A 22,144-nucleotide genomic window follows, 5' to 3' on the forward strand; every position below is an offset into this window, starting at 1 on the left:
GAGAAAATCATGACATTAATGAAACAAAGAGACCTCAGCTGACATCTGTGTAAATGGAAATGTTGAACTTGATGCTTTAAACTTTGCTCTCTTTCAATGGGCACAGTTGTGTAACACTTCAGATGTCAGGTCTGCTCACTTATCACTGCAGATGTGCATCAAACAGGTGGAAACAGATGTCCTCCATTCAGTCCAGTCTTGCCTCTGTGCTTGAGAAAGCAACATTTCCAAGGAGCAGTTAATATTTTCTGCAGTCGCATTCAGAGTTCAACAAACAGGAAACCGGAAGGGAAACAAGACCGTGCAGGGTGTGACCATATGCAACCGGTGGACTCTAGAGTACTCTGCAATGTGTTGGGAGAAGGAGGCCCAAACCATGGATGTCTTTGGAGGCGGTCTCCGTTTATTTTTGGAGCTGACAGCAAGAGGTATAAAACAAAATCCTCCGTCAATCACAGCCATACAATTCGAGCCCCTTCACAAATAAAACATATTGATCGTGGTTATAGAATGGTTAACAGTCTAAAGAGGCACCTCAGCATCTCACTCAGAAGACAAACAGAAATACTGCTGCTGTGAGCTCACCTCGCTGTGAGAGTGCAGGTGAACTGGGACTAAAGAGGCCAGACCTGTGGACAGAACTGAACACAAGCAAAAACAGAACTGAGTTAGTTTCTGCAGCTAACTTGAACGGAAACTGAATCTCCTTCATAGTATCCCCAAACTGAACCCCCACCAGCCACCAACCAAACCCTGTGACATTTTCTGAGAATTTAAGTACATTTCTCATTTTGTGCACTAATTCACAAACCTCCAATGGCATCCAGTTTCACCGTGTTTCAATTCGTGGCATATCATTTTTTTCTTATTATCAATCTTTATTGGAATCATTTGCAACACTGAGCACTAAGCAGTGGTGGAAGAAGTATCCGGATCCTTTTCTAAAGTAGTAATAGCACACTGTGAAAACGCTCCACTGCAAGTAAAAGTCCTGCTTCAAACCCTGATAAAAGTAAAAGTATGCAAGTGTTATTATTATTTTTTTTAAATATCAGAAGTCCCTGTGTTTTATTGTCATGTTTGTGGATTAATAGTACTGCAGCTTTATCTCTCTACGGCTTCCAGCACAAAGTGGACCTGAGGCAGCACCAGGAGCACCACTGCACCTACCGCTGACTGACACAGCCAAGTCCACATCTTCATTCCTCCACCAGCAGAAACACAATCAGGACACAAAGCTACTGGCTGTGTTATTGTTATGATCAGGTCAAATCTTACATCCAAAGCTATAGTTTATATTTTGCATTTAACTGAGGGAAGAAAGATACTGGTCTTATTCTGAGTTACTCTCATGTTTCACACTGTGTTTTATATTTATGTACAAGAATGTTTACCATTATTTGTGTTTTTTGTTTTGTTTTGTTTCTCAACAGATAATAAATGGCATTATTGAAGAAGTCAATGAATTCAGTTTTGAAATCATGGGAGTTTTTCCAGGGAAATGCTGTTCATTTTCCCACAATTTGTCCATATTCTCTGCAGATCTGTGATCATGTGAGGCCAGAACTCCAGGTTTATGTCCAGCTGAACTTTTATTGTCCCCCCACAGAACACAGATTTGCTGCAGAAATGTAGCTCTGACACACACGTTTGACACTACCTGCGCATGATGCCACTTTCAATTGAAACGGATTGGTGGAATTCATGTGGCGCACCGTTGATATAAAGTGATTTGTAATATAAATCCACAAAATCCACTAAATCCAAAAGCTGCCCCAACAGCAGTGCAATGAAGTACGTAAGACTACAGTGAATAACACTTTTCTGCATTACAGCAAATGATCACACAGGGTATCTGCAGGAGGCTCTTCTGTCTTGTTTAGTTGGTTCAGACCTGCAGCAAATACTGTCACTTCTGCTTGCCACAGTAGTTATGAAGCTCATTGTCACATAATGAGCAAGAGTTGATTTTAAAAGAGAAAAAAAAAAACTTAAATAAATGAATCATTTTCAGTTGGTTTATCTATCCAATCATTTCTCCAGGTAGCTTTAATCATGAATTATTGTTCTATACTGCTGGACAATACAGAAAAAATACTGCATTAATCAGTAATTGTAGGCCAAATGTATTGGCTGATGTGATTGTGAAACAGATATTTAGTTGTGACCTATTTGGCATTAAGAAGGTCTCAAGAAGACTTGTGTTGGACTTGATGAACCCTGCAGACACCCTGTCACACAGAGAGGACTGTATTTTCCAAAAGAACACAAATATCGTTGGTGGGTTTGCTTTGCATTATATTTATTTAGCTTAAGTTCTGACACAGGGCACACATCATCATCATCATCATCATCATCAACAGACTGTTTCCTTCATAGTTTATAAGAGATTTTCATTGCAGACAGTCCCATCTACTTCTATGTTCTTTGTACCACTGAGCTCTGGCAACAACATCATTGGAGTAGTCTTTGCCTGTTGTGTTTTCATCCACGCGTTCATAAGTATGGACATTTCCATCCCCCGTATTGTAGGCTGCTATCCCTCCTGCAGAAACAAATACAAGTGAGAATGAAGCTAAGCAAAGCCTGCAGAGAGTCGGTACATGTGTGAGTCTATTGGCTAAATCAAACCTTTCAGCTGCTGCTCCTTGCTCAGGCCAGAAAAGCTTTTTTTGCCTTGTATGTTTTTGATGAAATCCACCAAAATCTTGGTGGCTTGGCGGAGGTGTTTCTTACTGTCCCATTCGCCCTCTGGAGTGTGATCACCTCCATTAGGATTAACATCAACCTACAGGAATGAGAATACACACTGCTATCATTGTATTGTAATGTGAGGTTCAACCAAGAGGATGTGTGTAAAACAGTAGTATCTATTACAACCTGCATCAATCCCCAGGCATTATACTCTTTTCTGACTGGGTCATAGTCTCCCCAGCCATTATGGAGTGTATTTCCAGCCCTGGACTCTCTGGAGATGATGGCGGCAATGAGGGAGGGGTCGATTCCATGTTCACTTCCCACTTTGTCGATTTTACGCCTGTACTTTCTCATTCTGTCTGCATCGGTTTTTGCCATGGTGTGTGATGCCTCCAGACCGTGAGACTCATTCCAATCTTCTTTTGACACTGTGGATGCAGACGATGAAGGTGATAAGTTTACTTTTTCTACATTTTTGATCAAATCAGCTCACATTTCTCCACTGCAGACTTTACCTGACCCCGGCCCATCCTGCTGAGCTGTGTCCCACGAAGCACCAGAAGTTTGAACTTTCATGATGTTTCCATAACCTGCAAATGTTCCATTAATTAGACTACTTTTCATCAACACACCTACACATCAACATTAGCACAAAGACGTCTATGCATCGATCTTCCAGTCAGTGCACTGACTGTAGTTTGACTGCAGATATATATAGATGGTTATTGTAGATGCAAGCTTCATGATTATGCTCATCAGATCAAATAGGCTCGTGTTTGTCCACTGCAGAGTTTACCTGAGCAGTCGGACTGGCTTGAAGTTGATGAATCTTTGAAAACAGAAACACAAAAGTAACATAACGTACAAAAATGTTAATAACCAGACTATTGAGCACCACAGACATAGTCCAGACTGCTGCACAGCTTCAACACAAACATTCCAGTATTTCCTCTTCAGGGTTGTGGGTTTATACACCACAAGCGCTTTATGGATTTTAAACAGCACAAGCTCTTACCATTTCCCATTTTCTCCTGAGACGGTCCACTTGAAGCTGAACAGCATCACTACAGCTGACTGCAGCAGGCTGTGAACTAGGTAGGGCTGGGCGATATGGCTGAAAACGGTATCACGAGATAAGTGTTTTATATCGGTCGATAGAGATAATTATTGATATTTTTTATGACCTATTTAAAATAAGGACCAGGAGAAAAATACATTAAATTTAAACATTTTTATTTTAAATTTAACCTTCCTCTGATTATGATCCCCTCAGCTCTCAAGACAGAACGGAAAGGAAATGTCAACACGACCATAGAAAACACACAAATAATAAATGTAAATAAAAGTGTAAAAATGTAAACAGAGAGAAACCTGAGAACTTTTTTTCTGCAGGTTTAGGGTCAGGAAGTTCACAAGCTGATTCACCTTCTGGTGAATAAAATGTTTTCAAACATGTGCAGCGTTTTGTAAACAAAGCAGAAACTGAGGTAGACTTGACATCTGTAACATACAACAAAAAAAACATGAGAGACAGTAACACTGATTGAACTATAAAACCAGCCTAGACATATGAGTAACTTTAGTAATTCTTACTCTAAACATGGTGCACTATTTAATTATATTTTTATTGCAAGTGTGCTAAAAAAAAAAAAAAAAAAAAAAAAAACGTGTAAGAGGTTTTTATAAGCTGTCTTCTCCACAGTGCTCAGCGGAAGTATGTCTTTATCTATATGATGCCACTGCCTCCGCTATGTCTTTGTGCCTTTTCGATGATTTATCATAAGGCGCTGAAGCAGAGCACCTCTGCATGGCGGTCTGCTGCTTGTGCGGCGGTGCTGCGGTACGGATGTTGGACGTTGGCGAATACGGCTGCGCTCCGAAGGGTGAGCGCGGCTAAGGTGGTTAAACAGGTTTGTGGTATTAACCGGTCTTGGTGGGGACGACGGTCTTGCATACTTTACAGACCACACTGGTCTCACTACGGTCCGACTTATAAAATCCAAAAAACTGTCATACTGGCGAGCTGACGTTCCCTGTTTTATCGACAATTTTTTTCGCTCGTTGCAGCGCCCACTTTCTACTTATCTCACTCCTCGAACTGTCGAACGTGTTTTTTTTATTATTGATATCGATTACGTATGTGTCGCGAGACATATGGTTATCATTTTATCGCCCAGCCCCAGAACTAGGCAAAGCAGAAAATGCAACAGCTCCGCCTGGAAACTCCCTTTCATCTTACGAAACATAGTCAGATCAAATAGGCTCGTGTTTGTCCACTGCAGAGTTTACCTGAGCTGTCGGACTGGCTTGAAGTTGAAAAATATGTGAAAACTGAAACACAAAAGTAACATAACGTACAAAAATGTTAATAACCAGACTATTGAGCACCACAGACATAGTCCAGACTGCTGCACAGCTTCAACACAAACATTCCAGTATTTCCTCTTCAGGGTCGTGGGTTTATACACCACAAGCGCTTTATGGATTTTAAACAGCACAAGGTCTTACCAGCTCCCATTTTCTCCTGAGACGGTCCACTTGAAGCTGAATACTGGAACTATCACCAACAGACCTGTTGCACACCGTCCCTCTGTTCACTGCAGGTGTGTTTAATGGCTAGTTTAAGTTCCACTATCACTGACTTTATCTCGCCTGTTACTCTATTCTGCCCTGCAGCACAGCGCCCCTCTGTCCACTCTATGGGTGGGCAAGCAGGACGACTATATTTATACCTGTGGTTTACTTTTGGTTTCACTTTGGCTTCCTCATGTTGTCTGCTGTCCAATTTCTCGCCTAAAGAGGGGTTTAGGATCAGATAGCCCTGGCTGTGCAGAGATGGGAAAAGTACTCACATTCTGTACTCAGTAAAAGTACAAGTACTTGTGAAAAAAAAAAGACTTTGGTAAAAGTAAAAGTACTCACTGAAATAATTACTCAAGTAAAAAGTAAAAAGTACAGTCTATGAAATGTACTTTTAGAGTAAAAGTACAAAGTATTTTTTTTTACCAGTCGTTTCTGTGTAAAGCCAACTGTAACCTCTTAACCTCACATCATATAATGGGTAATTTGAAGGCTATTAACCCGTTAGGACCTGATCTGTATCACTTTAGATTTTAAACACTTATACAATTACACTTTCATAAATAACAGATCTACAAGCTCATGGCGCAGCACTATGAGCATCTTCAAACAGGTTTGTGCTGATATAGAAACCTTTTTTTTTCAGAAGACTGTTAGGATTTAGAGGACATTTATGTGATCAAACATTTAATCAGGTCTTAACGTTAAACTCCAAACACGTCTTAGTTAAAACTGGCCATTGGCCAAGGATTGGTTTCCAAACTGATGTAAAGTATCATGGAAAGTAGACCCACCTCTTGAAATCAAGTTTATATTTTTAATCAGACAGCAGCACAGTCAAGTACATGTGTACAGTAAATAAGTGTTTCAGCCATGTGTACAGAATGCATTGAACTTAAGTTAAGAGCAAAAAAACAAAAAGAAAAGTGCTTCGTAAACATAAACCCCTCACCTTCCTCTATTTTCCACCCATCTCTTTCCTCCCCAATTACACTGGCAGGCAGCAGCCAAATCCAGCCACCAGCCTGAATCAGATCTGTGCCACAAACGGACTGAATTCCGACTGGTTTTAATGGTCACGTGATGTTAATACCAATCAGAGTTCAGTCTGAATATGGTACAGATCTGATTCAGGCTGGATGTAGCCGTCAGTGTAAATTAGAGACAACTTGGCTGTAAACAAATTTAGAGTAACAAAAAAACCAACGTGCTTTTTAAACAAACCCATCACCTTCCTCCATCTTATCATCCCCAATTTCTGTCCACCTCCTTTTTATTCTGCCCATCTTCCCCTCTGCTTAACATTTTTCACCTTCAGGTTCAGCAAAACATACAGACTGGCTCTGAAATTTTAATGGGCATAAACCCAGAAACACACACACACACGCCTTTCTCAACTCACAGGCTGCAGGTAGTGTTGTTCTCACATTAACCAACTTAAGTAACTTCAACAAGAGATCCATTGATGTGAGGACTGCGGAACCGAACCAGGCAGCAACACTAATCACAACACACTCATAGGCTCCAAATCCAGCCTGAATCAGATCTGTGCCACAAACAGATTGAATTCTGACTGGTTTTAATGGTCACGTGATGTTAATACCAATCAGAGTTGAGTCTGAATATGGTACAGATCTGATTCAGGCTGGATTTAGTCCATACAAATCGGGTCTTAGAAACATATCAAGTTGAGTTTGAGTCCATCTGAGAACTACAGTATCACACGGTACAGGGCTACTGTAGACCCACGCTAGCTGCTCAATGAAATGAATTTTAGGCATTTTCTGAATCAACTGAATTGAGGTACTCAAACCATGAACATTCTGATAAAACACTGTCTCTAAACACAACCCCAAACACGTAAGGCCATGGGTGGTAATTCTGGGCAGGAGCCTGTTCGTCCCGTCCACCTGGCTCGTCCTCCGACGTGGAGTCGTCAGGGTTTACTGCTGCCACTTCACTGTCCTGCACCTCTGTGTCGGACATGTTGCTGCCTGGTTCGGTTCCATAGTCCTCACATTAACGAATCTCTCGTTGAAGTTACTGAAGTGAGTTAGCGTGGAAAAAACAAGCACGCTACCTAAAGCATGTAACGGATAAAAGTAAAAAGTACTCAGAAAAATAAATACTCAGTAAAGTACAGATACCAAAAAAATGTACTTCGTTACAGTACTTCGTTACTTGTACGTCGTTACTTCCCATCTCTGTGGCTGTGTAACAGGAACAGCTTACTGCAGCAGGCTGTGAACTAGGCAAAGCAGAAAATGCAACTGCTCCACCTGGAAACTCCCTTTCATTTTAGGAATATTGAGATTTGTAAATAAAAATTCACACGTCTATATTACTTTTTTCCATTACATTTATTTTAGCTGATACAACCCAGAAATTGCAAATATCATGCAGGTACATCAACTTTGCTTACATCTACATCTGTTTCATTTTAAGTCCTTATCAGAAGTTGATAATGATTGAAATTTTGAAGACCAGCAACTGAAATCTGTGGAGGTGATACTCAGTCTTTTACCATGAACTTTATTCTGAGTAATCTTACTGTTAGTCACTGTCAGAATTAAAGACATTTTACTGGATTTGAGCTTGTGTGTTTCTCAAATTCAATCTAAGAGAAATGTTTTATTTTCATGTTCTAAAGTTACACGGTCAAAAGCTCAGCACTGAGGGCATCAGGCACACCCTGAAAGGTTGACCTGAGCATGAGTTTCCTTCCTGTGCTGGGTGACAATGAAAGTGGAACAAAGAGACCTCAGATGGCATCTGTGTAAATGAAAATGTGGAACTTGAATCTTGAAGCTTTGCTCTTTTTCCATGACCACAGTTGTGTGACATTTGAGATGTCAGGTCTGCTCACTTACCACAGCAGGTGTAAATCAAACAAGTCGAAACAGATGCCCTCCATTCATTCTGCTGGTGCCAAAAAGTGGGTGACTGAGAAGTGAGGTAGTTACCCTTTCTGTTGTATTTGGGATTGAATTTCAGCCGAAGCCTTTGAGTTGGAATAGTTAAGTTATTACCGTGTGATGTTTTGAAATGCTCTGTGGTATCCAGAGACTTCTGTGCATGTTTGGTTAACGAGCCTCATATTTTAAATGTGTAACATGAGGATACAGACTTGCATGCTAACTTGCAGAAACGTGTGGTGCCGATGTAGTGTGTCCTAATTATGTCCAGTCACCTTGCAGTTGTAAAACTTAGCCACTAGAGGGCAGTGTTAGCTCTTCTCATGCGGCATAGCAAACAGCATGAATCCTTTGTATTTGTAATGGAGTTTGTGCAGGCTGCTCGACTGACTTCCAGCATAACCAGGCACTCAATATGCAGTCTCTTTGCTCACTGGTTGATGTTTATGTTGTTCAAAGTTATTGATGTCATTTGTATGATGAAGGTTGCTGGGTATGCTTTACCTTGAGGTATCCTGTATTTTTCTTTGTTATTCCAGACCATTACCATGAATATCCATCAGTACATTTATTAGGAAATCAGTACCTCTTGACTCCTTATTAATGTGTCCTGGCAGACAGAGAAGAGTGAATACTGCTGCCACCCACCAGACTAGCTATGATTAGTTTTTACTCTCAAACGAGAGCCCTCACCCTCTCCTCACTCATGTTTGCTTCATAGGCTGGGCATGTTTACTGGTTAGTTTCTGCTTCGCTATCACTGCCTAATCTTGCTTCTGCTCTCCCCTGCAGAGGAATCCCTTCCTCAGGCCTGAATAGTTGCCACATGACTATGAATCATGAAAAAACATGATTTAAGAATAACCCCACAGAGTGTAACAGACACAGGGAGGCTTTAACTCTGAAATTATTCATTTGACAGAGCAAATTAATGATGACTGGCAACAATAAAGATATCAGCCAGTAAATTCACTTTGTAGGGAGATGTTCTCGTCTTTCCCACATGATTTGTCCATATTCTCTGCAGATCTGCAATCATGTGAGGGCAGAACTCCAAAGTTTTAATGCAGCTGCACTTGCATTTCCCTCCACAGAACACAGATTTACTGTAGAAATGAAGCCCTGACACACATGTTTGATAGTTCTTATACATGATGGCACTTTCCGTTGAAACAGATCGGTATTAAAAATGTGGTAAAATGAATTAAAAAGGTCTCAAGAAGACTTAGGTTGAACTTGATGACACCCTGTCACACAGAGAGCACTGTATTTTCCAAAAGAACAGAAATATCATTGGTGGTTTTGTTTTGCGTTATATTTATTTAGCTTAAGTTCTGACACAGGACACACATCATCAATCATCATCATCATCATCATCATCATCATCATCATCATCATCAGAGTATTTCATCATGATTTTCAGTGTGGACAGTCCCAGCTGTTAAAAGCCTCCATGCGTTTTGTACCACTGAGCTCTGGCAACAACATCATTGGAGTAGTCTCTGCCTGTTGTTTTTTCATCCACTCGTTCATAAGTATGGACATTTCCATCCCCCATATTGTAGGCTGCTATCCCTCCTGCAGAAACAAATACAAGTGAGAATGAAGCTAAGCAAAGCCTGCAGAGAGTCGGTGCATGTGTGAGTCTATTGGCTAAATCAAACCTTTCAGCTGCTGCTCCTTGCTCAGGCCAGAAAATTTGTGTTGCATCTTTTTGATGAAATACACCAAAATCCCGGTGGCTTGGCGGAGGTGTTGCTTACTGTCCCATTCGCCCTCTGGAGTGTGATTACCTCCTTTAGGATTAACATCAACCTACAGGAATGAGAATACACACTGCTATCATTGTATTGTAATGTGAGGTTCAACCAAGAGGATGTGTGTAAAACAGTAGTATCTATTACAACCTGCATCAATCCCCAGGCATTATACACTCCTCTGACTGGGTCATAGTCTCCCCAGCCATCTTTGAGTGCATTTCCAGCCCTGGACTCTCTGGAGATGATGGCAGCAATGAGAGCGGGGTCGATTCCATGTTCACTTCCCACTTCGTTGATTCTAGACCTGTACGTTTCCATTCTGCCTGCATCTTCTTGTGCCATGGCGTGTGATGCCCTCACACCTTCAGATACAAGTCAGAGGACATGATTATGGCCTCAGTGCAACAACAATTTTTTCCCCCTGCCAGTCCACAGATATTGAAGCACTGTGGATGCAGATGATGAAGGTGATAACTTTACTTTTTCTACATTTTTGATCAAATCAGCTCTTGTTTCTCCATTGCAGAGTTTACCTGAATAGCCCAGCCTATCCTGCTGAGATGTTTGCATTGAAGCGCCAGTAGTCTGAACGTCCATGATGTTTCCATAACCTGCAAATGTTCCATTTATTAGACTATTTTTCATCAACACACCTACACATCAACATTAGCACAAAGCGTGAGGACTTCAAGGTAGCTTCCGTTACATAAACCTACACATCTTTACAACAAAGAACAAAAGTAGTGCTGCGTGCCTGGCACAACAGATTCTACACAGACACAAAAACAGAACGTGGTGAAGGACAAATAAAGTGTGTTGTTACAATGTCACCTTTTAAAATATAAAGACTCAGCGTAAAGGTAAGGTGATCAGACTGACTATGGTTCCATAAGAAAAAATATTTCAGTGTTTCGTTCTTCAGTGTTTATACCACAAGCATGTTCACAGATAAAAGTGAACTTCGAACAACAGTAAAATGACAAAAGCACCTACCCATCTTTCCTGCTTCCACTTCTGAGAGTCGCCTTGAAACTGGAAGGTGAGATCTGCAGCACAGCGTCCCTCTGTCCACTCTTTGGTGTGTAAGCACGCAGGGTGCCCGTTTTTAAGCCTATGTGTTCACTTTTGGTTTCACAATGACTTCCTCGTCTAGTCTGCTATTCCATTTCTCGCCTGAAGAGGGGGTTATTCAGCAGGCCTGGATGGAGGGCGAGCGAAGCAAGAGGGGAAAGCAACTGACTTAAAAGAAATAGCCCTGACTGTCTTACAGGAACAGCATCACCGCAGCTTACTGCAGCAGGCTGTAAACTAGGCAAAGATGTAAATGCAGCTGCTCCCCCTGGATTGCCTGTGGAGCAAGAGGAGAAAATCATGACATTAATGAAACAAAGAGACCTCAGCTGACATCTGTGTAAATGGAAATGTTGAACTTGATGCTTTAAACTTTGCTCTCTTTCAATGGGCACAGTTGTGTAACACTTCAGATGTCAGGTCTGCTCACTTATCACTGCAGATGTGCATCAAACAGGTGGAAACAGATGTCCTCCATTCAGTCCAGTCTTGCCTCTGTGCTTGAGAAAGCAACATTTCCAAGGAGCAGTTAATATTTTCTGCAGTCGCATTCAGAGTTCAACAAACAGGAAACCGGAAGGGAAACAAGACAGTGCAGGGTGTGACCATATGTAACCGGTGGACTCTAGAGTACTCTGCAATGTGTTGGGAGAAGGAGGCCCAAACCATGGATGTCTTTGGAGGCGGTCTCCGTTTATTTTTGGAGCTGACAGCGAGAGGTATAAAAGAAAATCCTCCGTCAATTACAGCCATATAATTTGAGCCCCTTCACAAATAAAACATATTGATCGTGGTTATAGAATGGTTAACAGTCTAAAGAGGCACCTCAGCATCTCACTCAGAAGACAAACAGAAATACTGCTGCTGTGAGCTCACCTCGCTGTGAGAGTGCAGGTGAACTGGGACTAAAGAGGCCAGACCTGTGAACAGAACTGAACACAAGCAAAAACAGAACTGAGTTAGTTTCTGCAGCTAACTTGAACGGAAACTGAATCTCCTTCATAGTATCCCCAAACTGAACCCCCACCAGCCACCAACCAAACCCTGTGACATTTTCTGAGAATTTAAGTACATTTCTCATTTTGTGCACTAATTCACAAACCTCCAATGGCATCCAGTTTCACCGTGTTTCAATTCGTGGCATATCATTTTTTTCTTATTATCAATCTTTATTGGAATCATTTGCAACACTGAGCACTAAGCAGTGGTGGAAGAAGTATCCGGATCCTTTTCTAAAGTAGTAATAGCACACTGTGAAAACGCTCCACTGCAAGTAAAAGTCCTGCTTCAAACCCTGATAAAAGTAAAAGTATGCAAGTGTTATTTATTTATTTATTTTTAAATATCAGAAGTCCCTGTGTTTTATTGTCATGTTTGTGGATTAATAGTACTGCAGCTTCATCTCTTTATGGCTTCCAGCACAAAGTGGACCTGAGGCAGCACCAGGAGCACCACTGCACCTACCGCTGACTGACACAGCCAAGTCCACATCTTCATTCCTCCACCAGCAGAAACACAATCAGGACACAAAGCTACTGGCTGTGTTATTGTTATGATCAGGTCAAATCTTACATCCAAAGCTATAGTTTATATTTTGCATTTAACTGTCTTTTAGGACACTGAGGGAAGAAAGATACTGGTCTTATTCTGAGTTACTCTCATGTTTCACACTGTGTTTTATATTTATGTACAAGAATGTTTACCATTATGTGTGTTTTTTGTTTTGTTTTGTTTCTCAACAGATAATAAATGGCATTATTGAAGAAGTCAATGAATTCAGTTTTGAAATCATGGGAGTTTTTCCAGGGAAATGCTGTTCATTTTCCCACAATTTGTCCATATTCTCTGCAGATCTGTGATCATGTGAGGCCAGAACTCCAGGTTTATGTCCAGCTGAACTTTTATTGTCCCCCCACAGAACACAGATTTGCTGCAGAAATGTAGCTCTGACACACACGTTTGACACTACCTGCGCATGATGGCACTTTCAATTGAAACAGATTGGTGGAATTCATGTGGCGCACCGTTGATATAAAGTGATTTGTAATATAAATCCACAAACCTCCTAAATCCAAAAGCTGCCCCAACAGCAGTGCAATGAAGTACGTAAGACTACAGTGAATAACACTTTTCTGCATTACAGCAAATGATCACACAGGGTATCTGCAGGAGGCTCTTCTGTCTTGTTTAGTTGGTTCAGACCTGCAGCAAATACTGTCACTTCTGCTTGCCACAGTAGTTATGAAGCTCATTGTCACATAATGAGCAAGAGTTGATTTTAAAAGAGAAAAAAAAAAACTTAAATAAATGAATCATTTTCAGTTGGTTTATCTATCCAATCATTTCTCCAGGTAGCTTTAATCATGAATTATTGTTGTATATTGCTGGACAATACAGAAAAAATACTGCATTAATCAGTAATTGTAGGCCAAATGTATTGGCTGATGTGATTGTGAAACAGATATTTAGTTGTGACCTATGTGGCATTAAGAAGGTCTCAAGAAGACTTGTGTTGGACTTGATGAACCCTGCAGACACCCTGTCACACAGAGAGGACTGTATTTTCCAAAAGAACACAAATATCATTGGTGGGTTTGCTTTGCATTATATTTATTTAGCTTAAGTTCTGACACAGGGCACACATCATCATCATCATCATCATCATCATCATCATCATCATCGTCATCATCATCATCATCAACAGACTGTTTCCTTCATAATTTATAAGAGATTTTCATTGCAGTCAGTCCCATCTACTGTTATGTGTTTTGTACCACTGAGCTCTGGCAACAACATCATTGGAGTAGTCTTTGCCTGTTGTGTTTTCATCCACTCGTTCATAAGTATGGACTTTTCCATCCCCCATATTGTAGGCTGCTATCCCTCCTGCAGAAACAAATACAAGTGAGAATGAAGCTAAGCAAAGCCTGCAGAGAGTCGGTGCATGTGTGAGTCTATTGGCTAAATCAAACCTTTCAGCTGCTGCTCCTTGCACATGCCAGAAAATTTGTGTTGCATCTTTTTGATGAAATGCACCAAAATCCCGGTGGCTTGGCGGAGGTGTTGCTCACTGTCCCATTCGCCCTCTGGAGTGTGTTTACCTCCTTCAGGATTAACATCAACCTACAGGAATGAGAATACACACTGCTATCATCATTTTGTAGTGTGAGTGGAGGTTTCATTCCACCAACCAGCATATTCAGAATTTTTCAGGTCAATCAATCAATCAATCAATCAATCAATCAATCAATCAATCAATCCATCAATCAATCAATCAATCAATCAATCAATGCATTCTTATGGAAGCCCAGTATTCATGTTAAAAGATGTTTTGACCCATAGGCCCTGTAGTGGGTATCAGGCTGTCAGACTCTCTAGCCCTGACCTCATGTCTCTTTGAGCTGCCTTTGAATCCTTCACTCATCTAAGAAAAGAGCAGATAATCTGCAGCGTGACTTCACCTTCTATCTACTTTGTATCTGCTCAGATTAAACTACAGTGGCTGAGCGAACTGGCTTGACAGGCAGCTTCATCTGACTGCCACGGCCTGCTCACTAGTCCAGCCACCATCACTGTACAACTGTTTCCACTACACTCACCAATGGCTACTACTTAGCAACTCATCTGATGCGAGAAAGGTTTCATGTGTGACGTCCCTTGACGTGTTCTACATGGTTTCAATATGAATTTGTGTGCAGGCAACTCTGCAGGGTCATCAGGTGGGCTTGGTTGACTTGGGCCCACAACAGCCTGAACGTCACGGTGGTATAAACTCTTACTGCCGTACGTGCTGAAGTGCATTGGAATGATGACACGATTGCTTACTTTAGAAAAAACAATAAACAATAACTGAACTGAATTGAGTGGCATGATTCGAATCAGCCAAGTGGTGCGTGATTTCCACCTCTGAACGTGAGCCTCAACCAAGAGGATGTGTGAAAACTGTAGTGCTTATTACAACCTGCATCAGTCCAAAGCCATTATACGCTTTTCTGACTCGGTCATAGTCTCCCCAGCCATCTTCGAGTGCATTTCCAGCCCTGGACTCTCTGGAGATGATGGCGGCAATGAGGGCGGGGTCGATTCCATAATCACTTCCCACTTTGTCGATTTTACGCCTGTACCTTCTCATTCTCTCTGCATCAGCATCTGCCATGTCGTGTGATGCCTTCAGACCGTGAGAGTCAGTCCATTTTTTTTTTGGCACTGTGGATACAGACGATGAAGGTGATAAGTTTACTTTTTCTACATTTTTGATCAAATCAGTTCACATTTCTCCACTGCAGACTTTACCTGACTTCCACCGCTCATCCGGCTTAGCTGTGTCCCACGAAGCACCAGAAGTTTGAACTTTCATGATGTTTCCATAACCTGCAAATGTTCCATTTATTAGACTACTTTTCATCAACACACCTACACATCAACATTAGCACAAAGACGTCTATGCATCGATCTTCCAGTCAGTGCACTGACTGTAGTTTGACTGCAGATATATATAGATGGTTATTGTAGATGCAAGCTTCATGATTATGCTCATCAGATCAAATAGGCTCGTGTTTGTCCACTGCAGAGTTTACCTGAGCAGTCGGACTGGCTTGAAGTTGATGAATCTTTGAAAACAGAAACACAAAAGTAACATAACGTACAAAAATGTTAATAACCAGACTATTGAGCACCACAGACATAGTCCAGACTGCTGCACAGCTTCGACACAAACATTCCAGTATTTCCTCTTCAGGGTTGTGGGTTTATACACCACAAGCGCTTTATGGATTTTAAACAGCACAAGCTCTTACCATTTCCCATTTTCTCCTGAGACGGTCCACTTGAAGCTGAATACTGGAACTATCACCGACAGAGCTGTTGCACACTGTCCCTCTGTTCACTGCAGGTGTGTTTAATGGCTAGTTTAAGTTCCACTATCACTGACTTTATCTCGCCTGTTACTCTATTCTGCCCTGCAGCACAGCGCCCCTCTGTCCACTCTATGGCGTGGGCATGCAGGACGACTATATTTATACCTGTGGTTTACTTTTGGTTTCACTTTGACTTCCTCATGTTGTCTGCTCTTCCAATTTCTCGCCTAAAGAGGGGTTTAGGATCAGATAGCCCTGGCTGTGTAACAGGAACAGCTTACTGCAGCTGGCTGTGAACTAGGCAAAGCAGAAAATGCAACTGCTCCACCTGGAAACTCCCTTTCATTTTAGGAATGTTGAGATTTGTAAAGAAAAATTCACACAAGTCTATATTACTTTTTTTCCATTACATTTATTTTAGCTGATACAACCCAGAAATTGCAAATATCATGCAGGTACATCAACTTTGTTTACATCTACATCTGTTTCATTTTAAGTCCTTATCAGAAGTTGATAAAGATTGAAATTTTGAAGACCAGCAACTGAAATCTGTGGAGGTGATGCTCAGTCTTTTACCATGAACTTTAATCTTACTGTTAGTCACTGTCAGAATTAAAGACATTTTACTAGATTTGAGCTTGTGTGTTTCTCAAATTCAATCATGTTCTAAAGTTACACGGTCAAAAGTTCAGCACTGAGGGCATCAGGCACACCCTGAAAGGTTGACCTGAGCATGAGTTTCCTTCCTGTGCTGGGTGACAATGAAAGTGGAACAAAGAGACCTCAGGTGGCATCTGTGTAAATGAAAATGTGGAACTTGAACCTTGAAGCTTTGCTCTTTTTCCATGACCACAGTTGTGTAACATTTAAAGTGTCCTGACAGACAGAGAAGAGTGAATACTGCTGCCACCCACCAGACTAGCTATGATTAGTTTTTACTCTCAAACGAGAGCCCTCACCCTCTCCTCACTCTGTTTGCTTCATAGGCTGGGCATGTTTATTGGCTAGTTTCCGCTTCGCTATCACTGCCTAATCTTGCTTCTGCTCTCCCCTGCAGAGGAATCCCTTCCTCAGGCCTGAATAGTTGCCACATGACTATAAATCATGAAAAAACATGATTTAAGAATAACCCCACAGAGTGAAACAGACACAGGGAGGCTTTAACTCTGAAATTATTCATTTGACAGAGCAAATTAATGATGACTGGCAACAATAAAGATATCAGCCAGTAAATTCACTTTGTAAGGAGATGTTCTCGTCTTTCCCACATGATTTGTCCATATTCTCTGCAGATCTGCAATCATGTGAGGGCAGAACTCCAAAGTTTTAATGCAGCTGCACTTGCATTTCCCTCCACAGAACACAGATTTACTGTAGAAATGAAGCCCTGACACACATGTTTGATAGTTCTTATACATGATGGCACTTTCCGTTGAAACAGATCGGTATTAAAAATGTGGTAAAATGAATTAAAAAGGTCTCAAGAAGACTTAGGTTGAACTTGATGACACCCTGTCACACAGAGAGCACTGTATTTTCCAAAAGAACAGAAATATCATTGGTGGTTTTGTTTTGCGTTATATTTATTTAGCTTAAGTTCTGACACAGGACACACATCATCAATCATCATCATCATCATCATCATCAGAGTATTTCATCATGATTTTCAGTGTGGACAGTCCCAGCTGTTAAAAGCCTCCATGTGTTTTGTACCACTGAGCTCTGGCAACAACATCATTGGAGTAGTCTCTGCCTGTTGTTTTTTCATCCACGCGTTCATAAGTATGGACATTTCCATCCCCCATATTGTAGGCTGCTATCCCTCCTGCAGAAACAAATACAAGTGAGAATGAAGCTAAGCAAAGCCTGCAGAGAGTCGGTGCATGTGTGAGTCTATTGGCTAAATCAAACCTTTCAGCTGCTGCTCCTTGCTCAGGCCAGAAAATTTGTGTTGCATCTTTTTGATGAAATGCACCAAAATCCCGGTGGCTTGGCGGAGGTGTTGCTTACTGTCCCATTCGCCCTCTGGAGTGTGATTACCTCCTTTAGGATTAACATCAACCTACAGGAATGAGAATACACACTGCTATCATTGTATTGTAATGTGAGGTTCAACCAAGAGGATGTGTGTAAAACAGTAGTATCTATTACAACCTGCATCAATCCCCAGGCATTATACACTCCTCTGACTGGGTCATAGTCTCCCCAGCCATCTTTGAGTGCATTTCCAGCCCTGGACTCTCTGGAGATGATGGCAGCAATGAGAGCGGGGTCGATTCCATGTTCACTTCCCACTTCGTTGATTCTAGACCTGTACGTTTCCATTCTGCCTGCATCTTCTTGTGCCATGGCGTGTGATGCCCTCACACCTTCAGATACAAGTCAGAGGACATGATTATGGCCTCAGTGCAACAACTTAATTTTTCCCCCCTGCCAGTCCACAGATATTGAAGCACTGTGGATGCAGATGATGAAGGCGATAACTTTACTTTTTCTACATTTTTGATCAAATCAGCTCTTGTTTCTCCATTGCAGAGTTTACCTGAATAGCCCAGCCTATCCTGCTGAGATGTTTGCATTGAAGCGCCAGTAGTCTGAACGTCCATGATGTTTCCATAACCTGCAAATGTTCCATTTATTAGACTATTTTTCATCAACACACCTACACATCAACATTAGCACAAAGCGTGAGGACTTCAAGGTAACTTCCGTTACATAAACCTACACATCTTTACAACAAAGAACAAAAGTAGTGCTGCGTGCCTGGCACAACAGATTCTACACAGACACAAAAACAGAACGTGGTGAAGGACAAATAAAGTGTGTTGTTACAATGTCACCTTTTAAAATATAAAGACTCAGCGTAAAGGTAAGGTGATCAGACTGACTATGGTTCCGTAAGAAAAAATATTTCAGTGTTTCGTTCTTCAGTGTTTATACCACAAGCATGTTCACAGATAAAAGTGAACTTCGAACAACAGTAAAATGACAAAAGCACCTACCCATCTTTCCTGCTTCCACTTCTGAGAGTCGCCTTGAAACTGGAAGGTGAGATCTGCAGCACAGCGTCCCTCTGTCCACTCTTTGGTGTGTAAGCACGCAGGGTGTCCGTTTTTTCTCGCCTGAAGAGGGGGTTATTCAGCAGGCCGGGATGGAGGGCGAGCGGTGCAAGAGGGGAAAGCAACTGACTTAAAAGAAATAGCCCTGACTGTCTTACAGGAACAGCATCACCGCAGCTTACTGCAGCAGGCTGTAAACTAGGCAAAGATGTAAATGCAGCTGCTCCCCCTGGATTGCCTGTGGAGCAAGAGGAGAAAATCATGACATTAATGAAACAAAGAGACCTCAGCTGACATCTGTGTAAATGGAAATGTTGAACTTGATGCTTTAAACTTTGCTCTCTTTCAATGGGCACAGTTGTGTAACACTTCAGATGTCAGGTCTGCTCACTTATCACTGCAGATGTGCATCAAACAGGTGGAAACAGATGTCCTCCATTCAGTCCAGTCTTGCCTCTGTGCTTGAGAAAGCAACATTTCCAAGGAGCAGTTAATATTTTCTGCAGTCGCATTCAGAGTTCAACAAACAGGAAACCGGAAGGGAAACAAGACAGTGCAGGGTGTGACCATATGCAACCGGTGGACTCTAGAGTACTCTGCAATGTGTTGGGAGAAGGAGGCCCAAACCATGGATGTCTTTGGAGGCTGTCTCCGTTTATTTTTGGAGCTGACAGCAAGAGGTATAAAACAAAATCCTCCGTCAATCACAGCCATACAATTCGAGCCCCTTCACAAATAAAACATATTGATCGTGGTTATAGAATGGTTAACAGTCTAAAGAGGCACCTCAGCATCTCACTCAGAAGACAAACAGAAATACTGCTGCTGTGAGCTCACCTCGCTGTGAGAGTGCAGGTGAACTGGGACTACAGAGGCCAGACCTGTGAACCGAACTGAACACAAGCAAAAACAGAACTGAGTGAGTTTCTGCAGCTAACTTGAACGGAAACTGAATCTCCTTCATAGTATCCCCAAACTGAACCCCCACCAGCCACCAACCAAACCCTGTGACATTTTCTGAGAATTTAAGTACATTTCTCATTTTGTGCACTAATTCACAAACCTCCAATGGCATCCAGTTTCACTGTGTTTCAATTCGTGGCATATCATTTTTGTCTTATTGTGAATTTTTATTGGCATCATTTGCAACACTGAGCACTAAGCAGTGGTGGAAGAAGTATCCGGATCCTTTTCTAAAGTAGTAATAGCACACTGTGAAAATGCTCCACTGCAAGTAAAAGTCCTGCTTCAAACCCTGATAAAAGTAAAAGTATGCAAGTGTTATTTTTAAATATCAGAAGTCCCTGTGTTTTATTGTCATGTTTGTGGATTAATAGTACTGCAGCTTCATCTCTTTACAGCTAACATGTAGATGTTTAAGGTTGTGCTAATTTGAACTACTTTATCTATTGTTGAGTCGTTTAATGTACAGCAATGCATCATATTTTATAGGATCATCACATGTCTGTAGTGTTGCTGTCCTGTGAGAACCAAAAAGTCCACTTTTCATGAGCTTTGGGACTGTGCCTATTTTACAGGTCATCCAAGAGGACCACAGCTCTTGAGTAAATGTACTTAGTTGCATTTCACCACTCTCACTAATGTTTTAGATGGGGCCTTGTGCAGTCTGCTGTGTGCACTAGACCGAAAAACAATTTAGTGATATGTCGGAGGTCAACAACAAAACACTTAAGAGGTTAATCCAATCTGACCACACATTCAACTCTTCAATTATATATCAACATATTATATATCGTATCTCTCCATTAGGGTCTGTACGGTCTATGTTCTTTCAACATGCCAGGTATGTTATTGTAGTTGTTCTTCCTTGTTGAATTTTCATTTGTGGTATGTGGTCCAAACATAAGAGGCATCTGAGTTAAGAGTTCAACATTTGTAACATATGTGCGATTTTCTTTTTATACTCTTTTGGTAAAGTTTTACTGAAATTGAAGGCGACATGACCTTTGCATCCTCGGTGGAAGGGCTCTGCTCCTGAGTGGGACAGTTGTGAAACACTTTTCACCTGCAGATGGTGCTGAAGTCAATGAAATTATAACTTACTGTAAAAGCTTACCAGGCACAAATGAAAAAAGAATTAAAAATCTTAATGTTTACTGATGTCTCTGGATGCTTGGTGGTTTGTTTTATGAGTGTAAAATCTGAAACTCTTTCCTGACATGTAAAAATACATAAAAACTATACATCTTATTGTTGCCTAAGGTTGGTTTTTCATCTTTGTATTTTGCACCACACTATCATACGCAATTAAACAATTGTGCCAAATGTCCATCTTCAGATCTCCACCCAGAGTTCTCTGTTCTCAGGCACAGGCTGTTTGAGAAGCTGTCATGAGTCCTGGCCCCTCTCATTAATCTAGTGTTGATGTGGCTTCATATCCCAGACACCTAGGTTCCCTGGCTCAGCATCCTCTCTGTGAAGGTTTGGCTACTTGTCTACAGTACATCAGAGTTTGTTCTTGTTCTTGATCTGCTGTATCTTCCCGTGGTACGATGAACTCTACAAAGTAAACAGTCTGTTGAGTATAGCGGCACGGGTCAAGTCATTTAGCGTCAGCATGTAGGAAAAGTGGGTCAGCCTACAAGAGCAAAATTATGGGAAAACGTTGGGGTCTGGCGTTGGTCTGATGGGTTGTTATAACAGTGATCTTTGTATCTTTGGGTTTTGGATTGTTGGCTTGACAAAAGTACACATTTCAAGACTTTACCTCAGGTGTCAGGAAGTTGGCATGGGTCAATTTTCTGACATTTTATCCACCAAACGATTAATTGATAAATTAAGTAAATAATCCACAGATTAATCAATAATTAAACCAACTGTTAGTTGCAATCCTGTCTTCATAAGATATCTGATGCCATGTTATTTGCACATGTGCACACTGACTGAAATCTGAGTGATATGCATGTTATTGTGTAAGCAGTTTTTTTCGGCCTCTGTTTACTTAGTCTAGTATTTGCTGTGTGCTTTGATTGAAGCCTTTGCCCTCTTTGCTATTTGTGAGTAGACACAGCAGACATGTTTGATGAAATTATTCACTAGACAAAACCATTTAAGCCCAACCTGTTTGGACTTTAATGCTTTTAGATCGTGTTTTCTCCATGTCCTTTAGTCTTCAAATTACCTCAGTGAGCACAATAACATATCACAGTCTGACACAACACCCAGCCAGGTTTCTACAATAACAC

At 41.3% G+C, this 22,144-nt stretch overlaps 4 protein-coding genes across 10 annotated transcripts; all 4 read right to left on the minus strand.

Annotated features, from left to right (window-relative positions):
• Nucleotides 1-2,282: 2,282 nt before the first annotated feature.
• On the minus strand, nucleotides 2,283-16,074 carry LOC143319125 (lysozyme g-like). Of its 7 annotated transcripts, XM_076727761.1 has the most exons (8): nucleotides 5,206-5,404; nucleotides 4,987-5,028; nucleotides 3,713-3,748; nucleotides 3,494-3,526; nucleotides 3,213-3,287; nucleotides 2,881-3,125; nucleotides 2,632-2,788; nucleotides 2,283-2,545 (listed from the first exon to the last, which is right to left on the minus strand). In XM_076727761.1, the coding sequence occupies exons 1-8, from the start codon at nucleotides 5,213-5,215 to the stop codon at nucleotides 2,394-2,396; spliced, it is 750 nt and encodes a 249-aa protein (XP_076583876.1). In that variant the 5' UTR covers nucleotides 5,216-5,404; the 3' UTR covers nucleotides 2,283-2,393. The 7 variants fall into 7 exon arrangements, with proteins under 7 accessions (XP_076583876.1, XP_076583879.1, XP_076583880.1 ...); XM_076727764.1 differs by lacking the exons at nucleotides 3,494-3,526; nucleotides 4,987-5,028; nucleotides 5,206-5,404 and adding exons at nucleotides 15,601-15,633; nucleotides 15,820-16,074 and having other exon boundaries at nucleotides 2,294-2,545; XM_076727765.1 differs by lacking the exons at nucleotides 3,713-3,748; nucleotides 4,987-5,028; nucleotides 5,206-5,404 and adding exons at nucleotides 15,601-15,633; nucleotides 15,820-16,051 and having other exon boundaries at nucleotides 2,294-2,545.
• LOC143319128 (lysozyme g-like) lies at nucleotides 9,473-11,623 on the minus strand. The gene is made up of 6 exons (XM_076727769.1): nucleotides 11,454-11,623; nucleotides 10,946-11,300; nucleotides 10,486-10,563; nucleotides 10,100-10,314; nucleotides 9,857-10,007; nucleotides 9,473-9,770 (listed from the first exon to the last, which is right to left on the minus strand). The coding sequence occupies exons 2-6, from the start codon at nucleotides 10,947-10,949 to the stop codon at nucleotides 9,634-9,636; spliced, it is 585 nt and encodes a 194-aa protein (XP_076583884.1). The 5' UTR covers nucleotides 10,950-11,300; nucleotides 11,454-11,623; the 3' UTR covers nucleotides 9,473-9,633.
• Nucleotides 13,633-15,191, minus strand: LOC143319129 (lysozyme g-like). The gene is made up of 3 exons (XM_076727770.1): nucleotides 14,985-15,191; nucleotides 13,996-14,146; nucleotides 13,633-13,909 (listed from the first exon to the last, which is right to left on the minus strand). Exons 1-3 carry the CDS (start codon nucleotides 15,177-15,179, stop codon nucleotides 13,767-13,769), a joined length of 489 nt encoding a protein of 162 aa, XP_076583885.1. The 5' UTR covers nucleotides 15,180-15,191; the 3' UTR covers nucleotides 13,633-13,766.
• Nucleotides 16,075-17,471: 1,397 nt separating the features above from the next.
• On the minus strand, nucleotides 17,472-18,983 carry LOC143319245 (lysozyme g-like). Its single transcript, XM_076728039.1, has 5 exons — nucleotides 18,882-18,983; nucleotides 18,422-18,499; nucleotides 18,034-18,248; nucleotides 17,791-17,941; nucleotides 17,472-17,704 (listed from the first exon to the last, which is right to left on the minus strand). Exons 1-5 carry the CDS (start codon nucleotides 18,883-18,885, stop codon nucleotides 17,568-17,570), a joined length of 585 nt encoding a protein of 194 aa, XP_076584154.1. The 5' UTR covers nucleotides 18,886-18,983; the 3' UTR covers nucleotides 17,472-17,567.
• Between the last annotated feature and the right edge of the window lie 3,161 nt (nucleotides 18,984-22,144).

Source organism: Chaetodon auriga, chromosome 4, assembly GCF_051107435.1.
Source record: "Chaetodon auriga isolate fChaAug3 chromosome 4, fChaAug3.hap1, whole genome shotgun sequence".
NCBI classification, from domain to species: Eukaryota; Metazoa; Chordata; class Actinopteri; order Chaetodontiformes; family Chaetodontidae; genus Chaetodon; species Chaetodon auriga.